This window comes from Bacidia gigantensis (genome assembly GCF_019456465.1).
Source record: "Bacidia gigantensis strain McMullin 20006 chromosome Unknown contig_245, whole genome shotgun sequence".
Taxonomy (NCBI): domain Eukaryota; kingdom Fungi; phylum Ascomycota; class Lecanoromycetes; order Lecanorales; family Ramalinaceae; genus Bacidia; species Bacidia gigantensis.
The window spans coordinates 1946898-1967829 of NW_025408601.1; the positions used below are offsets into that span (position 1 = coordinate 1946898).

A 20932-nucleotide genomic window follows, 5' to 3' on the forward strand; every position below is an offset into this window, starting at 1 on the left:
GGTGGATGATGGGGAGGGGGCAGGGGCGGGGGCGAGGGTTGTAAGGCTCACTGAAACTCAGCCCCGGTAGCTCTGGTGGGGTAGTGGTGGGGGTATGAAAATGCTGTATTTGGCGCTGCGGGGGCGGAATCGGGGTTGTGGGGCGGGAGGTGCGGTTCGAGGGGCTGGTGGGGCTGGTGGGGCTTGAGGGTAGGGCGCGGGCGGGGAGTTGCGTCGTCGTCGTCGTCTGAGAGGGTGAGGGAATTGAGGGAGGGGAGGAGGCTGAGGGTGGGTTTTTGGGGTGTTGAGGGAGGGGTATTCGGGGATTTGGGCTTGGCGGGGTTGATGTTTGACATTTTTGAATGCTTTAGGCGAGATGATGGGATGTGAGTTGGCTGCTGAGGGATAGTCAGCGTTGGGTAGGAGGGATTTTGGAAGGGTTTCTGACTGAGTCGGCACGAGGGACTGATCTTCTCGATACCTTGGTGGGTTTTTGAGGTGGATCAAGGTATTTCCAGCTGGGACGAAAGAAAGAAAAGCAAGAGAAGCTTAGAGTACGTAGGTGGAGGGGTTTGTTTCAACTGTGTTGTACAGAAGGTGACTCGCCGAGATCGGTGTTTTCGCCACCGCCACGTCGTACAGTGACACATTGTGTCACTGGTGTTACGGGATCATGTGGGAGGTGAGTGTGTAGCTACGAGTATGATGGAGCACGATGTCTAGCACTTCTGCTCTGCAAAGATCACAGCCCTTGTAGGAAGTTTCGTTGAATTGAGAATTTGTAAAAACACCCCTTAATCAGAAGTGAAAAAAGAATTTTACCACAGTACCTTGATTGGTAGAGGTCTTCTGAAATACAGAATTCAATGCATACGTATCGTTATATGATGTGTTCCGATAGAACACTGTTAGTCGGCGACTTACAGTACATCAAAGACCATGCACAGCGCCGAGGGGATTATCAGAACGTTCTACAAAAATACAGAAATTTTGTCTAGGCTTTGATTTCCTGAACGTCCAACCACGAACTACTACTGCATACGTTGCAGCACGTCGAACCATCAGAAATCCCTCCTGCAGCCACCAAGATTAAGTGCGACCGCAACATCCAAAGACCTATCCCTCTGTAGCTCTCCACGAATAAATCACCGTCTCAACAGCCGAACTTTGCGAATCCACACTTCTTCGCTCATCGTCCCCATCCCCACCAAACTCACTGACGTTACTACTACAATCAGCACCCTCGCCGTCGCCACCATCACCACGAAACACCTCCTCAACACCATCAAGTCCCGGCAAATGGTATCTAGCTTTCCTGCCCACCCCTCCCCTATCCTCTCCCTCCCCCCTCCTCCTCCTTCCCAACTCTCTCAAACGCACAACCCCCCTCTTCCTCAACCACCCCTCCAACCCCCCTCGGGCCAATGTATCTCAAACCGCCTCCTCGCCCTGGCCACAACCCTGGTGCATTTTTCCCTCAATTCAGGGATCCTCTCTCTATACTCCTCGACGCTGCTCTGCAGGACATTGAGTCGAATCTGCCTCTCCTTCGCATCACTTTGACATTCCCCCTCCAATGATTCATCAAAGCCTTTCTCCATCTCTTCTTGCATTTGCTTTAATATTTGGTGAAGATGAGCGATGCGCTCGTCGTAGTGCCATTGGACGTATTGGAGGTTGCTGTACACGACGTAGGCGCAGCTTTCCTCGGAGGCGAGGCGGGGGGAGGCGATGCAGAGGCAGGGGTGTAGCTGGAGCATGCTAAGTAGGTAGGGATGTTTGTCAAAAATCAAAAAGCGTGTACAGGTGAGGAGGAATTGGATTTTTTCTTTGATAAATGTGGAGGATTATTGTTGAGGAACAGGAACAGGAAATGGGATGGGATGGGATGCAGTCCGCCTCTCCTTGAGGTGGGTGAGGTGGGTTGGGAGGGAACGAGACGTTTCACGCCGCGCAGGAGGGGAGGAGCGGCCAGTCATTGCTCGTCCGGCATCACGCAGGCTGCAGTTGTGATACATCCATCTCGTACAATGGGAAGATCGCATCGCTGTGCCTGGTGATGCAAGAGCTGAGTTGAGACGAACACTTGCATGTTTGCTTCTGGTAGTAGTAGCGAGCCTTGAATTTTACTTGTGAGTTGTTGCCGCCATACTCCTGCAATGAGCTTGTGCTTGGGCTTTTGTGGAGTTTCCATCTAAGATTGCTCGTATTCATCATTTGGCTTATCGTTACTCCTTTCTTTGTGTGTGCTAGGGTCTTTGTTCAGAGATACGGTCGAAGGTCGTTTTTCGAGGAGATCGCATACGCTCGATTCTAAGCCTTTCTGTGATCAATAGAATACCTTGATCATGTTCTGGAGATTTGATGTACCTCGCTACGCGTTACGCAACGCTTGCCATAGCGTTGATTTTCTGTCGCAGGTGCAAAAAAGATGGAAGGTTTACGATGATTCATTCTATTCAGCAACGTACGACGTGTGAGAAGAGCTGTCATAGACAGGCTCTGCGCCTAGGGATGGGGTGTGGAGGAAGAAACGGGTGGTTTTCGAGAGGCATCATCCCAAAGCGAGGTGGGAGGGTTGAGGATGATGATTGGTCTGAGGATGCGCGAGAGCATAGTGCGCTGGAGTTATCGATTTCTTAGGAGGCTCGTGGCTGTCCTTACCTCCTGACTACGGCTATTAAGGGGATGCATCAGCCTGGTAAGTAAGCTAAGTGGCTCTTTCGTTACGAGTTGTTATCGAAGCAGCGGCGAAACTTGTGGGGCCTGCAGGTCGCTGGAATTTCAAATGCACGACTGGTTTGGATAGAACTATTCTTCTGGGGTCCAATGCATCCCATTGGTTTAGCGGTCGTTTTATCATCCATGAGGAGCTAGATTATTTTTTCAATGGCCGTGAGATACTGACCACGTCTTGTTTAGCTAAGATTCGCTCGGACATGTGCTACATGGCTCGTCTATATAGAAGTTTCCTTACATCGTTTCCCACCCTATCTCTCCGATTGTAGTCCTGGATGCTGTAGCGTTTATGCATGGGATGTGCAGCGGTATGTTGCTGTACGACCTACTCAATTGCCTCTTATACCAAGTCCCGGTCTTCCACTTCCTTTTTTCCTGAACAATCTCGACATCGGACAATCTTAAGCATACCTAAAGAGCATCGTTTATCAACAACCACACGTCCATAAACCATGTCTACTTCCAGCATGGGGCCTCCCCCTGAGAAAGAACCTAAACCCACGGAATGGAAGCGCGACATGGGGGACGAGAGACAATGTGCTACCTTCCATTTCGAGCGTGGAGTTCGGAGGGAAGAAGAATGGGAGGAGAAGATTGAAGAGAAAGAAATTAATATTGCTAACTACAAGAAATTCATCAAGAAGTACCTCAAAACGACAGTTCGCAAGGATAACACGTCTAATCCAGACTTGAAAGATTCTCTGGCACGGAAGCAATATGAAGAGCTCCTGAGGCAGCGTAGGGAATTAAGAGCTGAGCGCAAGAAGCTTGAGGATCAACATGATTTGGAGGCGGGTAGACATGAGAAGTTGTTCTTGAAGTTCTATCCTAGAGGGCAATATCGGAGCCATATTTTTCCTCCTGAAGCTGCTTGAGTCTTGTTTTTTGGCAAGGGGATCGGGTCTTTGAGAGATAGGGGATGGGATGAGAGTATAGATTCATTCATGCAGATGGCAGAACTTGCAGGAATTGATTTAGGATGGAATGATGACGAGACATTAATGCCTTTGCTTCACAATCAATAGCATATCAATCAAGGCTACTGTTCCTGTTTGTCGTGAAGTCAAAGTCTTAGGATACGCTGCTTCGTTTCTGATGGTGGTAGCAGCGGCGATCTTGGAGCTTGAAAGTAGTTGGGGTTTCGAATCTATGTCTACTTGGGAGGAATTTGTTCTTTAGTGGTCAACTGCATCTTATCTCTCACCCACTCGTGTTACCATGCAGCTGAATTCTTGATATCTTTCCAGTTGCATTGGATGTTTCTCAATTTTCGTCCTGCATACCAGTTTCATATGCAGAGGAAATCTTGAGGAGTGCCGTCCTCACAGGCCTCCTCATTCAATCTTCTGGGCCAGTCTTTGCATTGCAGCTTTTGAAGCTGGAGCACTGGGTTCTGATCAATGTGTATATATGTCTGGCTTTGCACTCATGCTTTTGATTTCTTCAACACGCCCTCGACTTGCAACGAACTCAAGAAACAAGTGAAATTTCAGTTATTCGTCAGCAACCATCCTCATCCGCAAACAAGGAACTACAAACGATGTCTACCTCTGACACTAAGAAGAAGGATCTTCTTGAGACCCCTAGGAGAGAAACCTGTCCCCTTGAGCCAGGTAAACCGAACCCTAATCAAATTGGCCCGGACCAATGTGCGCTTCTACATTGGCGGAACCGGAACTATTTTGAGGATCTCTACGGTGAGGAGATAGACAAGACGGTCGAAGCAATACGCGAAACAAAGAAATTGCTGCGTAAAATGGGGCCTAAAATCGATAGCAACCAAACGTTGAGACCCGACGCGACGACAGTGGGAAGGACAATTCAGAAAACACATCCTGAGACCGAGAAGTTAAAGAATCGATACGACAACGTGTTCGAGAAGCAGGAGGAAGAGCTCGATGCCAGGCTCGACGCACTGGAAGAAGAGAAGGAAGCCAAAAAGCTCGAAGAAAAGCTTGCGTACGAGGATCATTGTCCTGATGAGCCTCGTGGGAGTTATAAGAGGTGGACTGGAAACGATTTCAGTGAAGACGAAGCAAGTGAAGGAATTTTCACCACCGATGCCGACGCAGAGGCTGATTCAGATTGAGCTCGTAATCTGAAATGGAAAGACTACACGACTTGAGTGGCAGTTGATGGCAAGGTCTATTCTCATTAGGGTTGAAGTGAAGATGATAGGAGACCCTGTATGCAATATTGATTTCAGGCATTAATAATCCTACCACGTATCTCCTAGTCATACCAATGAAATGCAAGGTGCACTCTTCAGACATACTCTTCTCCCTGTATTGAATGCAATTTGGTTGGGTAGGCAAGACCATCTCTTCGTACGTAATTTTCTCCATGTATTGAATGAAATTATGTTTCGTGGGCTGTCGTATCTCCAGCTTCCAGCGCAGCGGCGACAGTTGTGGAGCCTAGAAGTCGTTGAGGTTTCGTACGAAGAGTATGGGTCTTGGAGCAGCAGCTCTGTGAGGTTTCCTTTGGTATATTCGATGGATCCTCACACTCTACGCACGTGGACTTCGTATTCTTCTCCCAATTGTATCCAGAATGTCGGTTGAAGCTCATCCTCCAGGCCTTGACGTTTTGGCCGGCCAGAATGATGTTGCAGGAGTCCTTCTTACGGGTCTGCTCCTGAAGACTTGTTAGCCAGTTCTTTCAGTTGTGTCTTCTCGAGCTGGAGCATTTGCCTCTAGGCTGTGCTATGGCCATCGAAACACGCTCTGATCGATCTGTATATATACCTGGCTCTGGACTCTTGCTTTATCTTTCTTCAGTACACTCCGAACCTCGAAAATTATCAACAATTAGCAACCACGCCTACCGATCAAGACTTCCAAACATCCAGAATGCCGAGTCCCAGGCACGACTTTAGAGGAACGAAGTATTTCGACCCAGATATTGATGCTAAGGAGAAGGAAATGATACCTTATGAAGTAAATATCGAACGCTTGTTGGACAGTGGAGATACAGATAGCGAAAGTATGAGGGAGAATCAGGCAATGCTTGAGAAAGCTAAAGACGAGCTCGCGGACTTGGTCATTAAGAAGAACGAGAGCTTGAAGAAAGAAAAGAAATGAGTTTCATACCACTCAGGTTCGAGGATTTAGGGTCACTGACCACTTGAGTGCTGGACTAACGACCAAGTTTCTAGCACACCAGCTAGGGAAGGAAGATCGACGGCCTAACAAGATGGGAAATGTGGAGGTGGAGGAAACAACATTCATTCAAACAACGAAATGAGCATGCAAATATTGGCTTCAAAAATTAATAATCTTACTACATATCCAACAGAGTTCATAATGAAATAGACATACCTTCATTCAAGCTTCACAGACTTTTGTAAGACGAGAAGAAGTTGAGAAGTGTACTAGTATGCTTTCAGGCTGTCACTCTCCCCCCTACCTTCTCCCCCGCCAGAGACTAGGAATCCTGCCGCGTATCTCTCTTCGCATTGCCTTATTAACTTCTGATAAGATGCAAATATTTGCCCAACGGACACGCACGAAGAGCTTCTCCGCTGACACCTTCATGCTGGTAAAGGATCTGCACGAACGCATGAGCGAGTACCTCGAGACCATGACGCGTGCAGACATCATCCCATCCTCATGCCCATCCTCATTCTCATTCCCATTCCCATCCACCCCATCAAACCCGTCAACTCCATCCGCCGAAACCCCGTCAACCCCATTAATCCTATTATCCCCATCCCCATCCTCATCCCCATCTTAATCCACATCAACCCCGACCTTGACCACACCTACCTTACCCCCCACACCCGAACGCAACTCCAGGCACCGGACAAAACAAAACACCAACTACACAACCATTGACCTTCCCACCCCTTTCTCCAGCAAACACAAATCCCCCTCAATGCCACCAGGCCGTGGCTAAGTCCAGAATACTTCCACTTCATACAACACCACAACGCCACAACGCCACAACACCACAATACTCGGGGACACGAATCGTAATGTAGACCCTCTGCAAGGAGTAAAGTGTGTCATTTAGGAGGAGAGAATAAGGCATCTAACCAAGTTCTCAACATTGGCTGCCCAGCGCCCGGCACTTTTTCTCTCTAGCAAACCTAGTAAATCAATAACCCATTCCACTGTCGTTACAGAGAGAGCTGTGTGATGAAGGGAAGGGAAGGGAAGGGGAAGGGAAGGGAAGGGAAGGGAAGGGATGGGAAGGGATGGGAAGGAAGGAAGGGAAGGGAAGGGAAGGGGAGGAGTGGAGGGAAGGTTGGGTGTGAGTGGAGCGTGTGAAAGGGAAGGGAGAAAAGGGAGGGGAGGGAAGGGGAGCGGAGCGGAGCGGAAAGGAGGGGAGAAGCGGGGCTTCGGGATTTTGTATAGTGAAAGTAAGGTTGGGGGCGGCAGCGGGAATTGGTAGCGAGGGGTGGGATAGGTGAGACAAAGTGGCTAGGGACGAGGAAGGAGCGGGGTAGGGCATGGAAAGAAGGAGGCGGAAGAAGACGGTGGTGGGGAGAAGGTGCGTGTAGAGGAAAGAAGTGAATTAAAGACGACGGTGATACAGATGCACGCCATCAATTACGCGGAAGGTGCCGCTGTGCATACTTCCAATGAGCTTGAAGATTCGACAGAGCGGAGTCGAGGCCGGCTGCATAACCAGTCTGTGAGGTTTGTGGATGGAGATGAGGAGAACGTGACGATGAGAGGGAGGGAGGAAGGCGAGATAGGATTTGGTGCATTCGATACTGCACATAGTCCAGCATAATCGGTATAACATTGATGATTGGACCTATTGACATACAAACACTTTGGTTGCTTTCCAGCAAGCGAAAGCTGCGTCGCTGCTACTACGTGTAGACACGCAGAAAATCGAGCGGCCTTAACATGCCGTCTCTAGGAGAACCCGATAACGTCGACCCTCTCACAGGATTCTGTCTCAACAGAAATCATCTGTAATTGGTGCCTATTTTCTTTCTGATCAGTAAATCCTCGACCCACTTGCAGGATTCTTTTGAACTGAAATCAACTGCAAGTGGTGCCTATTTCTTTCTTAAAATACCATTTCCCGCCGAACATGCATATGTCGAGTCCGGTATAAGGGCGGTTGTGCGCTTTTAGCGCCTCGCCTCTGCAGCAACTGTGATTTGCGAACCCCGTCTTGCTCATGCATTTGCGAGGTTTGTTTCGGACACTGCTGAAACGTCTCCTCTGAACAGCTTCTGAGGATGTGGGGGTCGGGAGCGATTTCCATGACTCGGCACTGTGTGTCTGGAGGAGACGCCGAGGCGTCTTCGCTTCCATCAATTGCCCAGGGGCTCTGACTTTTATCCTGTAAGCCTCAAAGGCAGCACCGCCGGCAGCATTAGTATTCTTAACACTGACAACTCCTTAGCGGATATGCATCTTCTCTTCGTCCTCCTGTTGACATCCGTGGTCCTCGCATTCGAATGCTTCCCCAGCCAACGTCAATTGCCGGTCGACCAGCACTGTCAAGATCTTATGAACGCCGTGGCGACAGTAGCCATGGTTCCTGGTGGTAATGAACCAACCCATTACGGACTACACGTGCCGTCAGAGGCGACTTCCCACCGGCTCCCCGTGATATGGCAGATCGAGGATAGACACGTTCTCAATACTTGTGGCATATTGTTGAATAGTACGGAAGAGAATCCATTAGCGGAAGAAGACATACGGCCATTGGATATTGTCGTTGGAGGGTTGATCGTACTGGATAGGTGCCAGAGAGCTTCTGGTCTAGCGGGTAGAGAGTTTCCTGGACCCCAGGGGTGGTTGTATGTCACGCTTATAAGGGTCGTTGCTCCCTTCGAAGGAGTCGAGGGCGGTGGGACCGTCGTGGAGGTTCCGGAAAATGGGACGGTAAAGGTGCTGCAACTCAGCGCTGAAGCTGTGCAGAGGTCTTGAGGTAGCGTAGCTGCGCCCTGCTGAGGTTGACCCACCGTGCATGGATTGAGAACTTTGCCGGAACTCTGGATTTGAGATGGTAGCATAGCACCAAACATCTCCTTTATAATTTGAAAGACCAGTCGCTTTGACAGGTGTTCAACCCGGCTTGCATAGTCGTGCACTGCGGCGCAGCGGCGCGCCATCTGACTGCGATTTCGCTCTCCTGTTAGGCACTTTTGGTATCGCCCGTCCGAGTTCCTCCTCATTTCTTGGTCGCGTGGGGTTTGTATTTGGGGCTGTTGAGCGTTCGTTCTCATCTCCTGGTCGCGTGGGGTTTGTATTTGGGATTGTTGAGCGTTCGTCCTCATCTCCTGGTCGCCTGGGCTTTTTATGTGGGGCTATTGAGCGTTCGTTCTCATCTGTTGGTCGCCTGGGCTTTTTATTTGGGGCTGTTGAGCGTTCATCCTCATCTGTTGGTCGCTTGCGCTTTTTGTTTGGGGCTGTTGAGCTTGCGCCAGCTCTGCCCGGCATATCTGATTGCTTCTCGCTTGATTTAGATATCCTTGATGAATGAATAGGACGAAGAGGAGCAGGCATCGCTTCTTTGGCCTTTGGCACTAGCTTTTTTCTCGCTTTGACTTCCTTGGCCTTTGATACTTGCTCATCTGTCGTCCCGACCTGCTTGTCTCTCGTCCGGCCTTCGTTAGCTATTGGTATTTGCTCATCTCTTGTTTTGACTTCATCGATATCGATGTCCATGGCGTCACTGGGCGGTGTCGCGTTGGTTTGTACGCTGGGCCTCGGACGCAAATTGTACCTCTTTTGGGGCTGTTTCGATATCCTTCCAGGATCCACGGTGCTCAGAAACGATCGGGTGCTACTCTGTCCTTGTTTTCCACTCCTCTTTCTCTCAGGTTGCTTCTGAATTTTTTGATTTTTCCTCGACGCACGCCAGTTGCGATACACTTCAGTCGCGATGACAGTTTGGGCAATCTTTTCCCGTTGTCTCTCGACCCATTGCAACAGAGTGTCATGCTGTCTCCTCTTTTCTATGTCTTTGGATATCTGGTTTTGCCCTTTGATGATGCTCTTCAAGAGGCGAATGTCTTTCAACGAGGCCCTTGCTTCCTCGAGCTCATCATTTGCGGCTCGAACTTCTTGCCGAAGCTTCTTGACCAGGGTATCGCGCTTTATAACCTCTCCAAAATTGTCTTCCTGCGCGGCTTGGTAGACTCGCTCTAAAAACATTACTTTTCTCCAAGCACCTCCTTTGCTCTTGATGGCTTCCCAACTTTTTGCTGAGAGCAGTTTACGCTGCTTGTCCCGCTCTTGGAACTCTGCAGAGGCCATCTCAAGCTGCATCTTTCGATGAGCTTCCTCTGAGGATCGCGAGGATGCTTCTAGCTCCATCAATCTCGATGTAGTCCAAGTATCCAGCGATCGCCATTCACGGTCAAGTATCTGAGCTTTCCGAACGGCATCTGCCCACAAGACACGCGCGGGTGCGATTCCTTCTTCGGAGAGTTTTATCCATGTGGTTTGGTCGATCGTGCGATGCCTAATCTTCGATTCGGCGATTTGCAATCTTTTCTCTGCCAATTGCAATTTCGGCTCAGCTAGAACCTCTTTCCTGCTCTCCTCGTCTTCCTTTCGCTTCACTTCATCTATGCTCTCATAGCAATGATAGTCGGCTCCGACCCGGCCGGGTCTGACGACTAGGACTCCGGCGCCCTGGGCTATTTCACGGTTGGATAGCAATCTCTCCCCCGTTTCGGCAAGCCCCCTTTCTAGCCGCTCATGTGCTCGAAGCTCGAAGTCTTGGTACTCTAGCCACTCAGTGAGCTGGCTTTGTTGGTCCGGCTCTTTCAATGACAGCGTCACTTCAGCATCAAGTTTATGCTGTTGTCGACGTTCGAGCATCCGTTCCTGGACATCGTGGAATCCACCATCATGAGCGACTTGCCGTCGTAATCGTTGCTGCGCTCGGCGAAATGTCTTCCAGCGTCTCCATTGTACTTGGAAGATCCCTTCGCCGAAGCCTTTCGTTTCTTTTTGCAGGTATTTTAGAATATCCTCATATTGTCCATCAACATTGGTGGGATCAGGCCCGTGCTCCAAGTCGTGAAGAGGCCGGCCGTTATCAAGAAGGAGTTCTTTGTAAGCGAATTTTTCATCCTGCAGTCTTTCTGCGGCAAGGTCACACGAAGAAACGATGGGGGTTATCGATCTGGAATTCCACATGAATCAGTACAGGTAGGGTGAAGTTTCGGGTGTGTGTGGGATTCAAAGACTTACCTGAGTCGATCCCTTAATTCGTCTGCATCGAAAGGCTCAACGTATTGGCCTTGCGGGTGTTCTTTGTCATAGAGCTGGTCACCCAGGTCTCTGGTGCTGTCAGAGCAGTGATATTGCAGAGGTGATGGAGGGTGCTTCATATACCTGATCTTTACCATGCATTGCTCTTGTTGATCTGACGTCAAGTCTTCCATCCCTTCAATCTCGAACACATTGATGTCTCTGGAGAGCAACATTAAACATTAGCGAAGTAGTCAAACGCTGCCGCTTCAGGGTATGGCTGTCTTACTTTCGCGCAGGAAGGTCCTCCACGCGTAGCTGAAGAAGCTTTTCGAAGGTGTACATGGTGTGCGAGATTTCCTCGAGAGGTAGTAGTGAAGATGTAAAGAGAATGATTGCGCAAGATGGAAATATGGCGGGCTCGGATAAAGGTATCACCGAGGTCAGGTGACCCCGCGCTTTCACCCCGCAATTATTCCACGATCTAGGCCGTTTTGGGGAAGCCTCACATACAAATTGGCCGCATTAACACGATATGCTGGGAGTTACGGGTCAATACGCGGGATAGAAACTAGCTCATAAGGCGCGCTCCCAGGTGTCCATCCCTAAACATGCCCCAAGCTGAAGCACTAGACTTTGGCGCGACAAGTGTGTAGTACGACTACAACAAAATGTGTCAGCATTACTACATATAACGATTGGAGAAGTCCTTGGAGTTGTTTGCGCGTGTACAAATAGACGTGTGTAAGGGCGCGTCTTCTTTCGCTAGCCTAACACATAAGAGCAGATGAGATCATATACCACTCGTCAACTTCTGAAGAGCTTTTCCATCCTTACGATATCTTCCTGAACAAAACATCTGACTGCAATTTCACATCCACTTCTTTAAACGTGACTCATACTCTACTCACATACTTTGAACCCTGCCACACTGTCACATAGATCATAATGTCAGATCCTGCTATCATTGCAACTTTGTTTCCTTGTGACACTCGAGCCTTAGCTCTCGACGCCTTTCGCCATGATTATAATAGCGATCGCTACTTACCTGGTTCAATTAGGAATCTATCTACTCAAAGCAGCCGTGAGACTACACCGAGCGAGAGCGAGTGGGACAACGACTCTGCTCCTCGCATAGTACTAAGGTTCGACAAACGTCCAAAAGACCCTTCTAAAGGGTTCGCCTTCGGTTCCAATCGCCGATTATGCGACGTATTCCTCGGAAATCATCACCCCTCCGGTATGAGTGGTGTTCATTTCTATTTGACATTTGGTATCGCAGCCGATAAGAAGCATCACCTAATGGTTCGAGATGTGTCGAGAAATGGCATGTCAGTCAGCTACGATGACCAGGGAGGGGACGAAAAGCGCTGCCAGTATACCTGGTTCTTAGATCTTGTAGACGAAGGCGAGCAAAAGATGATTGTCAAAGTCCATCTCGTGGGGCTTTCGTTCGAGATTCACTTACCAGATCACCATGAATGCAGAGAACAATACGACGCCAGTGTGGAAGAATTTGTGCAAAATACCGAGACTTCTGACCTTCCAGTCGATCTGCTTGGAATCCACAGCGACGCGAGTACCGCAATGGTCAGCCAGCCAAGTAGTCCTAGGCAACGACCGTTCTTCGTTACAAGGCTAGAACTGGGGAGTGGCGCATTCGGCAGCGTCGACAAGGTAGTCGATGAACGTACAAGGGCGACGTACGCTCGGAAAACATTCAAGAAGAGACGTGGCGAAGGTATCGATTGGCTCAGGAGATATCGGAAGGAGTTTGATATCATGGACAACAATCCACACGTATGTCTAACGACTACAGTGAACAGAATGATACTGACGATTGATAGGCGAATATCGTGCGCGTCATCGAGTTCAGAGAAGGCGCTGAACCGTTCTTGATAATGGAGTATCTACCCATGGGTAACGTAATGCAGATCAATCAACAGAGTCCTCTAAGCCAAGGTGAGTGCAGACAAATACTCTTGCAGACGCTACAAGCTCTCGAGTATCTGCATTCACGCAAGGTCACACATCGGGACATAAAATCGGAGAATATACTCGTCGCATCCCGGTATCCGTTGCACATCAAATTGGGTGATTTTGGACTGGCCAAGGACCAAGAGGAGATGAAGACGCAATGCGGTACGCGTGGATACTGGGCCCCAGAAGTCATGTCTGAGCGCAACTACACGCCTGCTGTTGATATATGGTCGTTAGGGGTCATAATTCTGACCTACACGTATCCCATTTCGTTGCCGAAGCAGAGACCCTCAGATCTTGAAGTCTGCTGCATACTTAGTGATACTGCTGCCCGCCATCATCAGGCCGGACGGGGCCCAATGGCTGAACTTCTGGCTATAGGTATGCTTGTACTCGCGCCAAATGACCGATATACAGCAACGCGATGTCTGCAAGAGGGTCAGAGATTGGGTCTCTTCGAAAATGAGACCGATTCTGATAGCGGTTCAGGCGCTACAACGCCGAGAGCACAGAATACGACCAGTAGAGACGACTCGGGCTCTGTAGTCCGAGGGGCGATCCAGGACCTTGAGCAATTGGATACTGGAGCTTTTGACGCCGGAAAGTCAACGAGACTTAAGGGTGAGGCACAGAAGTCTTCCGACCAGGATGCAATCGGCTCAACATGCAGCGATGATGCTAGCGGTGAGCCATATAGTGGCCGTCGGAGCACAGCCAAACGCCAGCGATCACTAGCTAGTGACTCTGCGATAACCTCATCTAAAGAGCATCCGTCAAAACGCCGACCGTCAGAGGTCACTACGCGTCCTGACAATCGCCGAAACGACGCCAGTGGTGGGTCTGCCAATGCCCCGGCAAGTCATGATCAGTCTGTAAGTCAACCACAAGGCGATAGTATAGCGGCACGCCAGAGTCAACGTCGGACGACTGGTAGTGGTAATGGTGGCAATTCCTCAGAAGAAGCTCAACGCCTTGGACTGACTTACCCCAAAGGGCTACAAGATATCACCGACAATTCTAGCTTTTCGATACCCTAAGAGGCTGCAAAAGAGTGAAAGTCCCTCGGAGAAGACATTTCCAAGGTAGAGCATTAATGATTCTGACTGCACTCAAGACTGGAGTCTGTTCTTACGCCTGCTACACGACTTATGCGCCCCTGAATCTGCTCTTAGCAAGTAACGTGAACACTTCGAGATACCATGTTGTCGACGGGTAAATTATGACAAGAAGCTTGGGAAAAGGAAGCCTCCTTTGAACAAGGCAGATTTCGAAGAATGTAGTAATGGACCTGGTTTCTGTGGAATTTTCAGCCTCTTCTTACGCCTACCTGGCGAATTGATGGCCTATGCATCTGGCTTTAGCATGTATTATCACGACTTCAAGGTACCTCATGATCAGCGGACGAATGGTAATCACGGTTTCTCTTCTTATTGTATACTAATATCGAGCCTGCTATGATACTTCGCGGAGAAGAGTATAGTGGATCTAGAACATGAGTAAGTTCAGCGAGTTGGCTAGCGCTTAGTGGCGGCCAGGCTCAGTCAGCGATATCTCTCACATAAGCGATGCATTTAGAGCTCGCTTGTCACTGCAACCAATGACTTACTTGAACATGGAATATGTCCTCCGTCTGTGGCTTTTGCCCCTGCGAGCATTTCAATTCAAAAAGAAGCTTTGATCCTCACCTTCTCAGGTACCGCAACACACCAACTCCTCAATCAGAGCAACATCCACCACAAACAGCCCCCCTTAACACCAGCACACACCAAACAAGATGGCACAAGTCGTAATGGGTGGTCAGTCTCCCCTCACCACTCCCATTCCCACCACCCCCCTACCATCCACTAACAACCCCCCAGTAACCCAAGGCGCCCAAGCCGCCACCCAAACCGTCGTCGGCATCGCGGACGCCGCCGCGCACATCGCACAAATCGTGCGCGAACAAGCAGCAATAAACAAAGAAGCGATGCGGAACGAAGACAACGAATTCAACATCCGCAAGAACTTCCTGGACAACGCGGTGAACGCGATCAAAGAAGCCACCTACAGCCAATACAACATCGTCATCTGCACAGACCAAGAGCACGACGATTTCCAATCTCTAACCGGCCAAATCTTACCCATGGATCTCCTCAACCTCGAAGTCGCGCCGGGCAAGAATGTGAATTTTCAGGTGTACGTGTTTGATACGGGGAAGTATCTGAGGCATGGGAAATGGGAGCGCGATTTCTGGTGGTGGTGGGGCGAGAGTAAGCAGTGGACGGATCCGGCGGCTATGCATGTGCATTTTGAGAAGGCGCAGACGAAGTTGGATGCGAGCGCTATTAAGGCGCAGATGGATAAGAAGGCGCTGGAGGATAAGACCGCGGCGGATGCGAAGGCCGCGGAGGTGAAGAGTCAGCAGGATGCGGAGGCGAAGAAGAAGTTTGATGCTCAGCAGCAGGGGCAGGGGCAGCAAGGTGTTGGGGTTGGGGGTGGAGCGGGTGGGGTAGGGAATCCGAGTCCTGCTCAGGGTGGGTATGGTCAACAGCAAGGGCAACAACAGCAGCAGCAGCAGACAGATCCGTACGCGAGCCAGGGCTATCCGGCCGCTCAGCAGGATCCGTATGCGGCGAGTGGGTATGGTGGGGGAGCGCAGGGTGAGTTCGGAGAATCAAGATGATGGACTGAATCAATTACTGACCGATGCAGGTGATGCGTACGGAAATACGAACGGGGGTGGAGGAGCGCAGCAAGCAGGGGGCTATCAAGGAAGTGCTGGCGGTCCAGCGCCTACGTTCACTGATCGTGAGTCTTTCGAGAAGGGATGGGGACGCTTGGTATCAAGCAGATTGACTGACTGACTGACTTACGTATTCTAGATATGATGGGCTTTGCAGGTAATACGGCTATGTCCATGTTCGCAGGGCCGGGCATTAAGCAGCAGTGAGCTTGCAGTGTGAATGGACACGGGTGTCTTCTTGAAAAAGAGAGGTTTGCAGTATTGCGTCTTGAGCAATCGCTATAATCTGAAAGTCTTAATCGAGGAATGGAGGCTGTAGAGCATTCAACCCTGTTCATCATCCCCAAGCTGATGCCATGGGCATTGAACTCTGCGCTTTTCTTCCCGTATTTGCGGTCGCATCGTTTTATTGTGGAGATAATGAATGAGGAGAAGAGAAGGCCATCGATTCTGATGAAAATTCTGCGCTGGTTCTTCTTACCAGCTAATCCGACCAAGACTTCTTCTGGTGCCCACTAGAGCTCAGGGGAATCTCAACGAAACGTGGACGTGCAGAGGATCTTCAGCATTTCAATAAACCATGTGACATTAGCACGAGCACGTCCCTGGTCCATGAGCTCTGAGATCGCATTCCATCTGGCTGCCAGTGTCGTGCTGCCCTGTGCTATATCTGACTGCTTCGCTTTTCGGATCCCACGCTGACTCCTGCCATCCACTTTTCCGTATCCCCTACTCTAACTTGCCAAGTATTGAGCAGGTCTTTCTGTTTGTGCCAATTTAATCATCTTCAACCATCATACTCTTGTGGACATGGTCGTGCCTCTGGTAAACAAAGCTGAAGCCTCAAGCTAAAAGCTAAACGACACTGATGAAACGCATGCTTCTTTCGTGACGAGCCACTTGGGATGGCAAAGGGTAAACATTAGAGCAACTCTCGTCTTTGAACCTCGATGAGCATTTCACAACCCCCTCTGAGACGATGTCTCGCAACCTGTAGGGCGTGTTGAAACACGCGCTTATGACTTTATTGCACGCACTCGATGTTCCACGGCGCGAATCGGGACGTGTCTGACGCGCGTGATGGTGTAAAGGTCGTTCGCTTGCTAGCCTAGCATTCCAATGATCAGCAGCAAAGCTCAGCACAGTTCCCCATGTGACTCATGAGCATTCGTCGTCACTCAATTGCTAGGGATGCTTCACCTATTCCTCATCACCGTAATCGTGCCTCACGCCATCCCTACATCACCTGGCACTCGCGATGAAAGCCTCAACGCCACAGCGCAAAACGAGATGTCCCACTGGCTCAGCACCATAACCTCCGGCCTCGAGCGCACCTACACCGACATCCCCTTCGAACACCCCCACCTCACGCAATTCGAATCCGGCCACCTCGCCACCCCGGCCCACATCCACGCCGAAATTTCCAATCCCACCTCCGCCCGCCTGCACTTCGCCGTCTCCTCCGCCTACTATACCAACGCATCCATCAATCTCTCCACTTACCAGGGCAGAGTCTTCTGGTCGATGCTGATGTACTACACGCTCAACCCCACCATGGCTGAGGCTCAGGGGTTGGGAGGTTTGTTGCCCTTGCCCTGGCCTCCGCCCTTGGGGATTGAGGAGGCGTTGGATGTGTTGAGGGATAGAGGGTTCGAGGCCACGTTTACGCGGTATACGCTGAATTGGAGGGGGAGGAGGTGGAGGGTGTTTGGGAGGGTGGAGCAGCCGTACTGGAGTTTTTTGTGGGAGCAGAGGGGGAGGGTGGTGAGGTATGTGATTGTTGGTATGGATGGGAGCTCTTTTGCGGGGGTGATTGCGGAGGCCGAGTCAGCGAGTGATGTGCTAGAGGGTAGGGCGGGTGTGATCTCTGAGGGACCGGCTTGGAGGGCAACCAAGTGGTTCGGCCGTGGATGATTGAGGTTCTTCGGGCTTTGGGTAATGTAGAGTGGATGAAATCGATGTGATCGACTTCTGATTGCCATGGGTCACGAGAAAAGCTACGTCCGAGCTAGGATCTGCACCTATGTTTTGAAGAAGCTCAAGCGTATTGAAGATGTTGGTGAGGTAGTCTCTCGATGGACGGTGGAGCAGCAAGATGCAGAAACGCTACACGACTGTGGCTATTAAAATAGTGAGTAGACTTTTTCTGTGTTCTTTTCGCCTAATAACCCATCTTAAAATTAACAACACGGGCTGGTCAATATCCAAACATTGGACCTCGAAGGATAAGAACACCTCATAAGGGGACTCCCATTCGGTTCTTGGCATCCATGATTGGCTGCTTTGTTTGCTCCTCTTCATTGGGCTTTTCGTCGCTTAATATTGCATTTGAAGGAGGCTTTGAGGGGGTGACGATTTGCAAGAAAACTACTTGGGTCAATAGCCCAGCTGGTCTGTTCGTCACAAAAGCAGAGAATATTCAGCTTGCATAGATGCGATTGAGAAGTATGGAACTGTTATGTACCAGACGGACTCTCCAAATGGCTAGAGCAAATACTTCCGCAAGGTGTTTCGAGCGGGTTATGAGCGAACTTCCCGCAATTTCGTATCTATCTCCGTGTTTCATTGATTAAAAATGTAATACCCGATGCTCAAGGTCGATACCGATCTTCCCGGGATGATAAGATTCAAGTGACGATCTGACGTTTGAGTAATCGGCTTCATTGTGTACGGAGGTCCTTGTTATCAGCTTGAAAAAATGCAAAAATCTCCTCAACGTATCAATTGATTTCAGTACTGGACTATTGCTCCAAAAGTAATTCGAAGAGGGTCAGTGTTTAGGCAGAGACGTCACACGAGGAGTACCAAAGGAACATGTGAACGTGGTTACCTCATGGTAAAGATAAGGCAGCCATCTCGGAGTTTCACATAATGAAAATGGATGTTAGCAAAGTCCAGGTATGTCGGCAGGCGCGGAATTGTATGGAACAAGCCCATTCCTCAATTTAGATAGTGTCATTGTTGACGATGGATTTTTTGATATTTTACAAAATGGCCTGCTTTCAAATACAATTGCCTGTCGAACAAGGGGATGTTGTCAAGGTTGCATTAGGGGAGCCTTTCAATTTTGCCGCCAAGAAAGCCAAGCAATTTTTCGGGTATACGTTGCTCCGATCCGAAATTCCTTCTTTGAAGGTTCGATTTTCAATAACCTTTCTTTCAGACCTAGTTCTTTGCCATATCTTAGGCAAACACCGATGAAGATACTTGCCATTGATATCATCGATCGTGTTCTTATAGGGAGACAAGCTTCGTGCGATTGCGCGGCTTCCTTCAGGGCATGACGTGCAGGAAATCATGTCGCAAAGGACTGAAGCTGGTGTCTTCCGACTTCTGCGCCAACCTCACTTCCGCAGTGATGATGACCTCCCCTGCAAGACCCTCATGTGTTCTCACTGTTTCATTTGACGCCAGTGTCGAACATTGTACCCTTTCTGTTGATGCGCAAGCAGGGACCTGCAACACATATTCTAAGCGGTCGCGTCATCGTGCGACACTGCTATGCCTACCCATGAGCCAGTCTACTGCCTGCTCGAATTCTTACAACTCGCGACGATGAAGAATGCTGATCTCTAGGTACTCAACCCTCGCATTCAACCTCGTTGTCGTCAACTTCCTCATAATCCACGCTGCCCTCCCCTCCCCCATCTTCGAATGCCTCATACGCGAGACCTCCCCCTCCACCTATGTCCCAGACCCGGTTGACTGCTTTGACCTGGCGCGACGCCTCTACGAATACCCATCAGCCAGCACTCCCAAGATATTCTCCATCAATCCGCCGCCTGAGCTTCCAGACTATGTCAAGTTGCCGCTGTTTCAGCACAGTAGAAGCTGCCAGCTTGAAATTGTGATCGAAACACAACCTTGGTACGATATTGCGGCCATCACAGATATCGCTGGGCTGGTTAGCGATACAGTTACAAAATGTCTGCATAGGATCCCCCTGGAGGAAGAGGGTATGGCTCCGTAGCCTCAGCGGGAGCAAATGGATGGCTGGTGGTCTGGATTACTGGACGGACACCCGTTGGGGGTACGGAGAATAATACAACGCTACGTTTGACAACAGGATCAAGTCAAGGGAGGGTTGACTAAAACATGACAGGCGGAGCTTGGCTCAAACCTACAACTCTAGGGGCAAATGTGATGAACGAATGCCCGTCCGAATGAGAACGCTACAGCCAAGTAAATGCATGCCATATACCTATGCATGCAGCTGGCACCCTCTCAAGCTAAACAATCGCATGTCAAGCCTCTACCTTCGCTAATGAATATTCACCTGTACGGGATCCACCTTCACATCGGCTGCTATGCGCCTGCCTCTTCGCTTCAATTTTTGGCGAACGAGAGGTGACAATCCCATTGCAGAAAGATTCTTAGAACCTGCTATCATCGATCTTCAAGCCTACTTCTTGATGGCTCGCCGACTTCACCATGGGCTTTACTAACTCCCTTCACGCTTTCGCTGCCACACCTCCGTCCTTCCTCGCAATCTGATTTATTGGCAGCTGTCTCGTCCAGCTCATCAATCTTTCATATATATTGCCGTCTTACAAGCCAGGGGCCTCTTTAAAGCTAAGACCACTGAATCCCCACGTACCTGTGAGCGCGGTCAACTAGCTGTTCCGATCGACGATTTACAAGATTCCTTAGCATGTTTGCCTGCTCCTGATTCAGAAATTCGTCCTCAGGAGACTCCTTGCTGTCGAGTATAAGGTTGAGCGCAGATATAGCACTGCTTGCCCCCATGACCAGTCGCATTGCCGTGTCAGCATTGCTTGCGAGACACATTATATGCTTCAAGTATGACAACTCCAATACGAGCCTTTGCTGCAGCTATTAGCATCAAAACATGCCAATTTCGCACCTTCCACCCCCCCTCAACGGCAGCTATTTCCGCCAGTGTCGCGAGAGTCCAGAGTATCCAACCAGCAGCGCGATGGCGAAATACTGCAAGATGAGCCTCTGGAAGCGGCATGGCCTACCCCGCGAACGTCCCCTGGGTCCTTGTTAGCCCCCTTTTAGCATAAGCATCTGATACATACACATCAAAGGATGCGTGTTTCTCCCCTCCCTCACCTCCTCCGTCGCCTCGAAACTCCATCAACCACCCAACCACCTAGCCATCTGCTAATACATCACCATTCACTTCCCCGCTCCCTCTCCCAGCTATAACGCGGCGTCAGCGACCCCGACAACCCCTCCATCCCCTCCATCCCCTCCCCTCCTTCCCCCACAACATCTCCTCGCGTTCTCCGCCCCGGCCCCATCAGCAGCAACCCAGCTCACCCACGCCTCCACCCCCAAGATCCTCGCACGCGTGTACACACGCCACTGTCTC

General features: G+C 50.0%; 6 protein-coding genes across 6 annotated transcripts; 5 read left to right on the forward strand and 1 right to left on the reverse strand.

The window, feature by feature from the left end:
• Window positions 1–3170: 3170 nt before the first annotated feature.
• KY384_005647 (uncharacterized protein) lies at window positions 3171–3593 on the forward strand (the record flags this gene model as incomplete). The annotated part of the gene is made up of 1 exon (XM_044814146.1): window positions 3171–3593. The coding sequence occupies one exon, from the start codon at window positions 3171–3173 to the stop codon at window positions 3591–3593; it is 423 nt and encodes a 140-aa protein (XP_044669447.1).
• Window positions 3594–4258: 665 nt separating this feature from the next.
• On the forward strand, window positions 4259–4807 carry KY384_005648 (uncharacterized protein; the record flags this gene model as incomplete). Its single annotated transcript, XM_044814147.1, has 1 exon — window positions 4259–4807. The coding sequence occupies one exon, from the start codon at window positions 4259–4261 to the stop codon at window positions 4805–4807; it is 549 nt and encodes a 182-aa protein (XP_044669448.1).
• Window positions 4808–5271: 464 nt separating this feature from the next.
• On the forward strand, window positions 5272–5801 carry KY384_005649 (uncharacterized protein; the record flags this gene model as incomplete). Its single annotated transcript, XM_044814148.1, has 2 exons — window positions 5272–5334; window positions 5499–5801. The coding sequence occupies 2 exons, from the start codon at window positions 5272–5274 to the stop codon at window positions 5799–5801; spliced, it is 366 nt and encodes a 121-aa protein (XP_044669449.1).
• A 2952-nt stretch (window positions 5802–8753) lies between these two features.
• KY384_005650 (uncharacterized protein) lies at window positions 8754–11237 on the reverse strand (the record flags this gene model as incomplete). The annotated part of the gene is made up of 4 exons (XM_044814149.1): window positions 8754–10824; window positions 10893–10982; window positions 11037–11114; window positions 11182–11237. 4 exons carry the CDS (start codon window positions 11235–11237, stop codon window positions 8754–8756), a joined length of 2295 nt encoding a protein of 764 aa, XP_044669450.1.
• A 603-nt stretch (window positions 11238–11840) lies between these two features.
• On the forward strand, window positions 11841–13909 carry KY384_005651 (uncharacterized protein; the record flags this gene model as incomplete). Its single annotated transcript, XM_044814150.1, has 2 exons — window positions 11841–12692; window positions 12740–13909. The coding sequence occupies 2 exons, from the start codon at window positions 11841–11843 to the stop codon at window positions 13907–13909; spliced, it is 2022 nt and encodes a 673-aa protein (XP_044669451.1).
• Window positions 13910–14646: 737 nt separating this feature from the next.
• KY384_005652 (uncharacterized protein) lies at window positions 14647–17508 on the forward strand (the record flags this gene model as incomplete). The annotated part of the gene is made up of 4 exons (XM_044814151.1): window positions 14647–15511; window positions 15564–15659; window positions 15734–15751; window positions 16784–17508. 4 exons carry the CDS (start codon window positions 14647–14649, stop codon window positions 17506–17508), a joined length of 1704 nt encoding a protein of 567 aa, XP_044669452.1.
• Between the last annotated feature and the right edge of the window lie 3424 nt (window positions 17509–20932).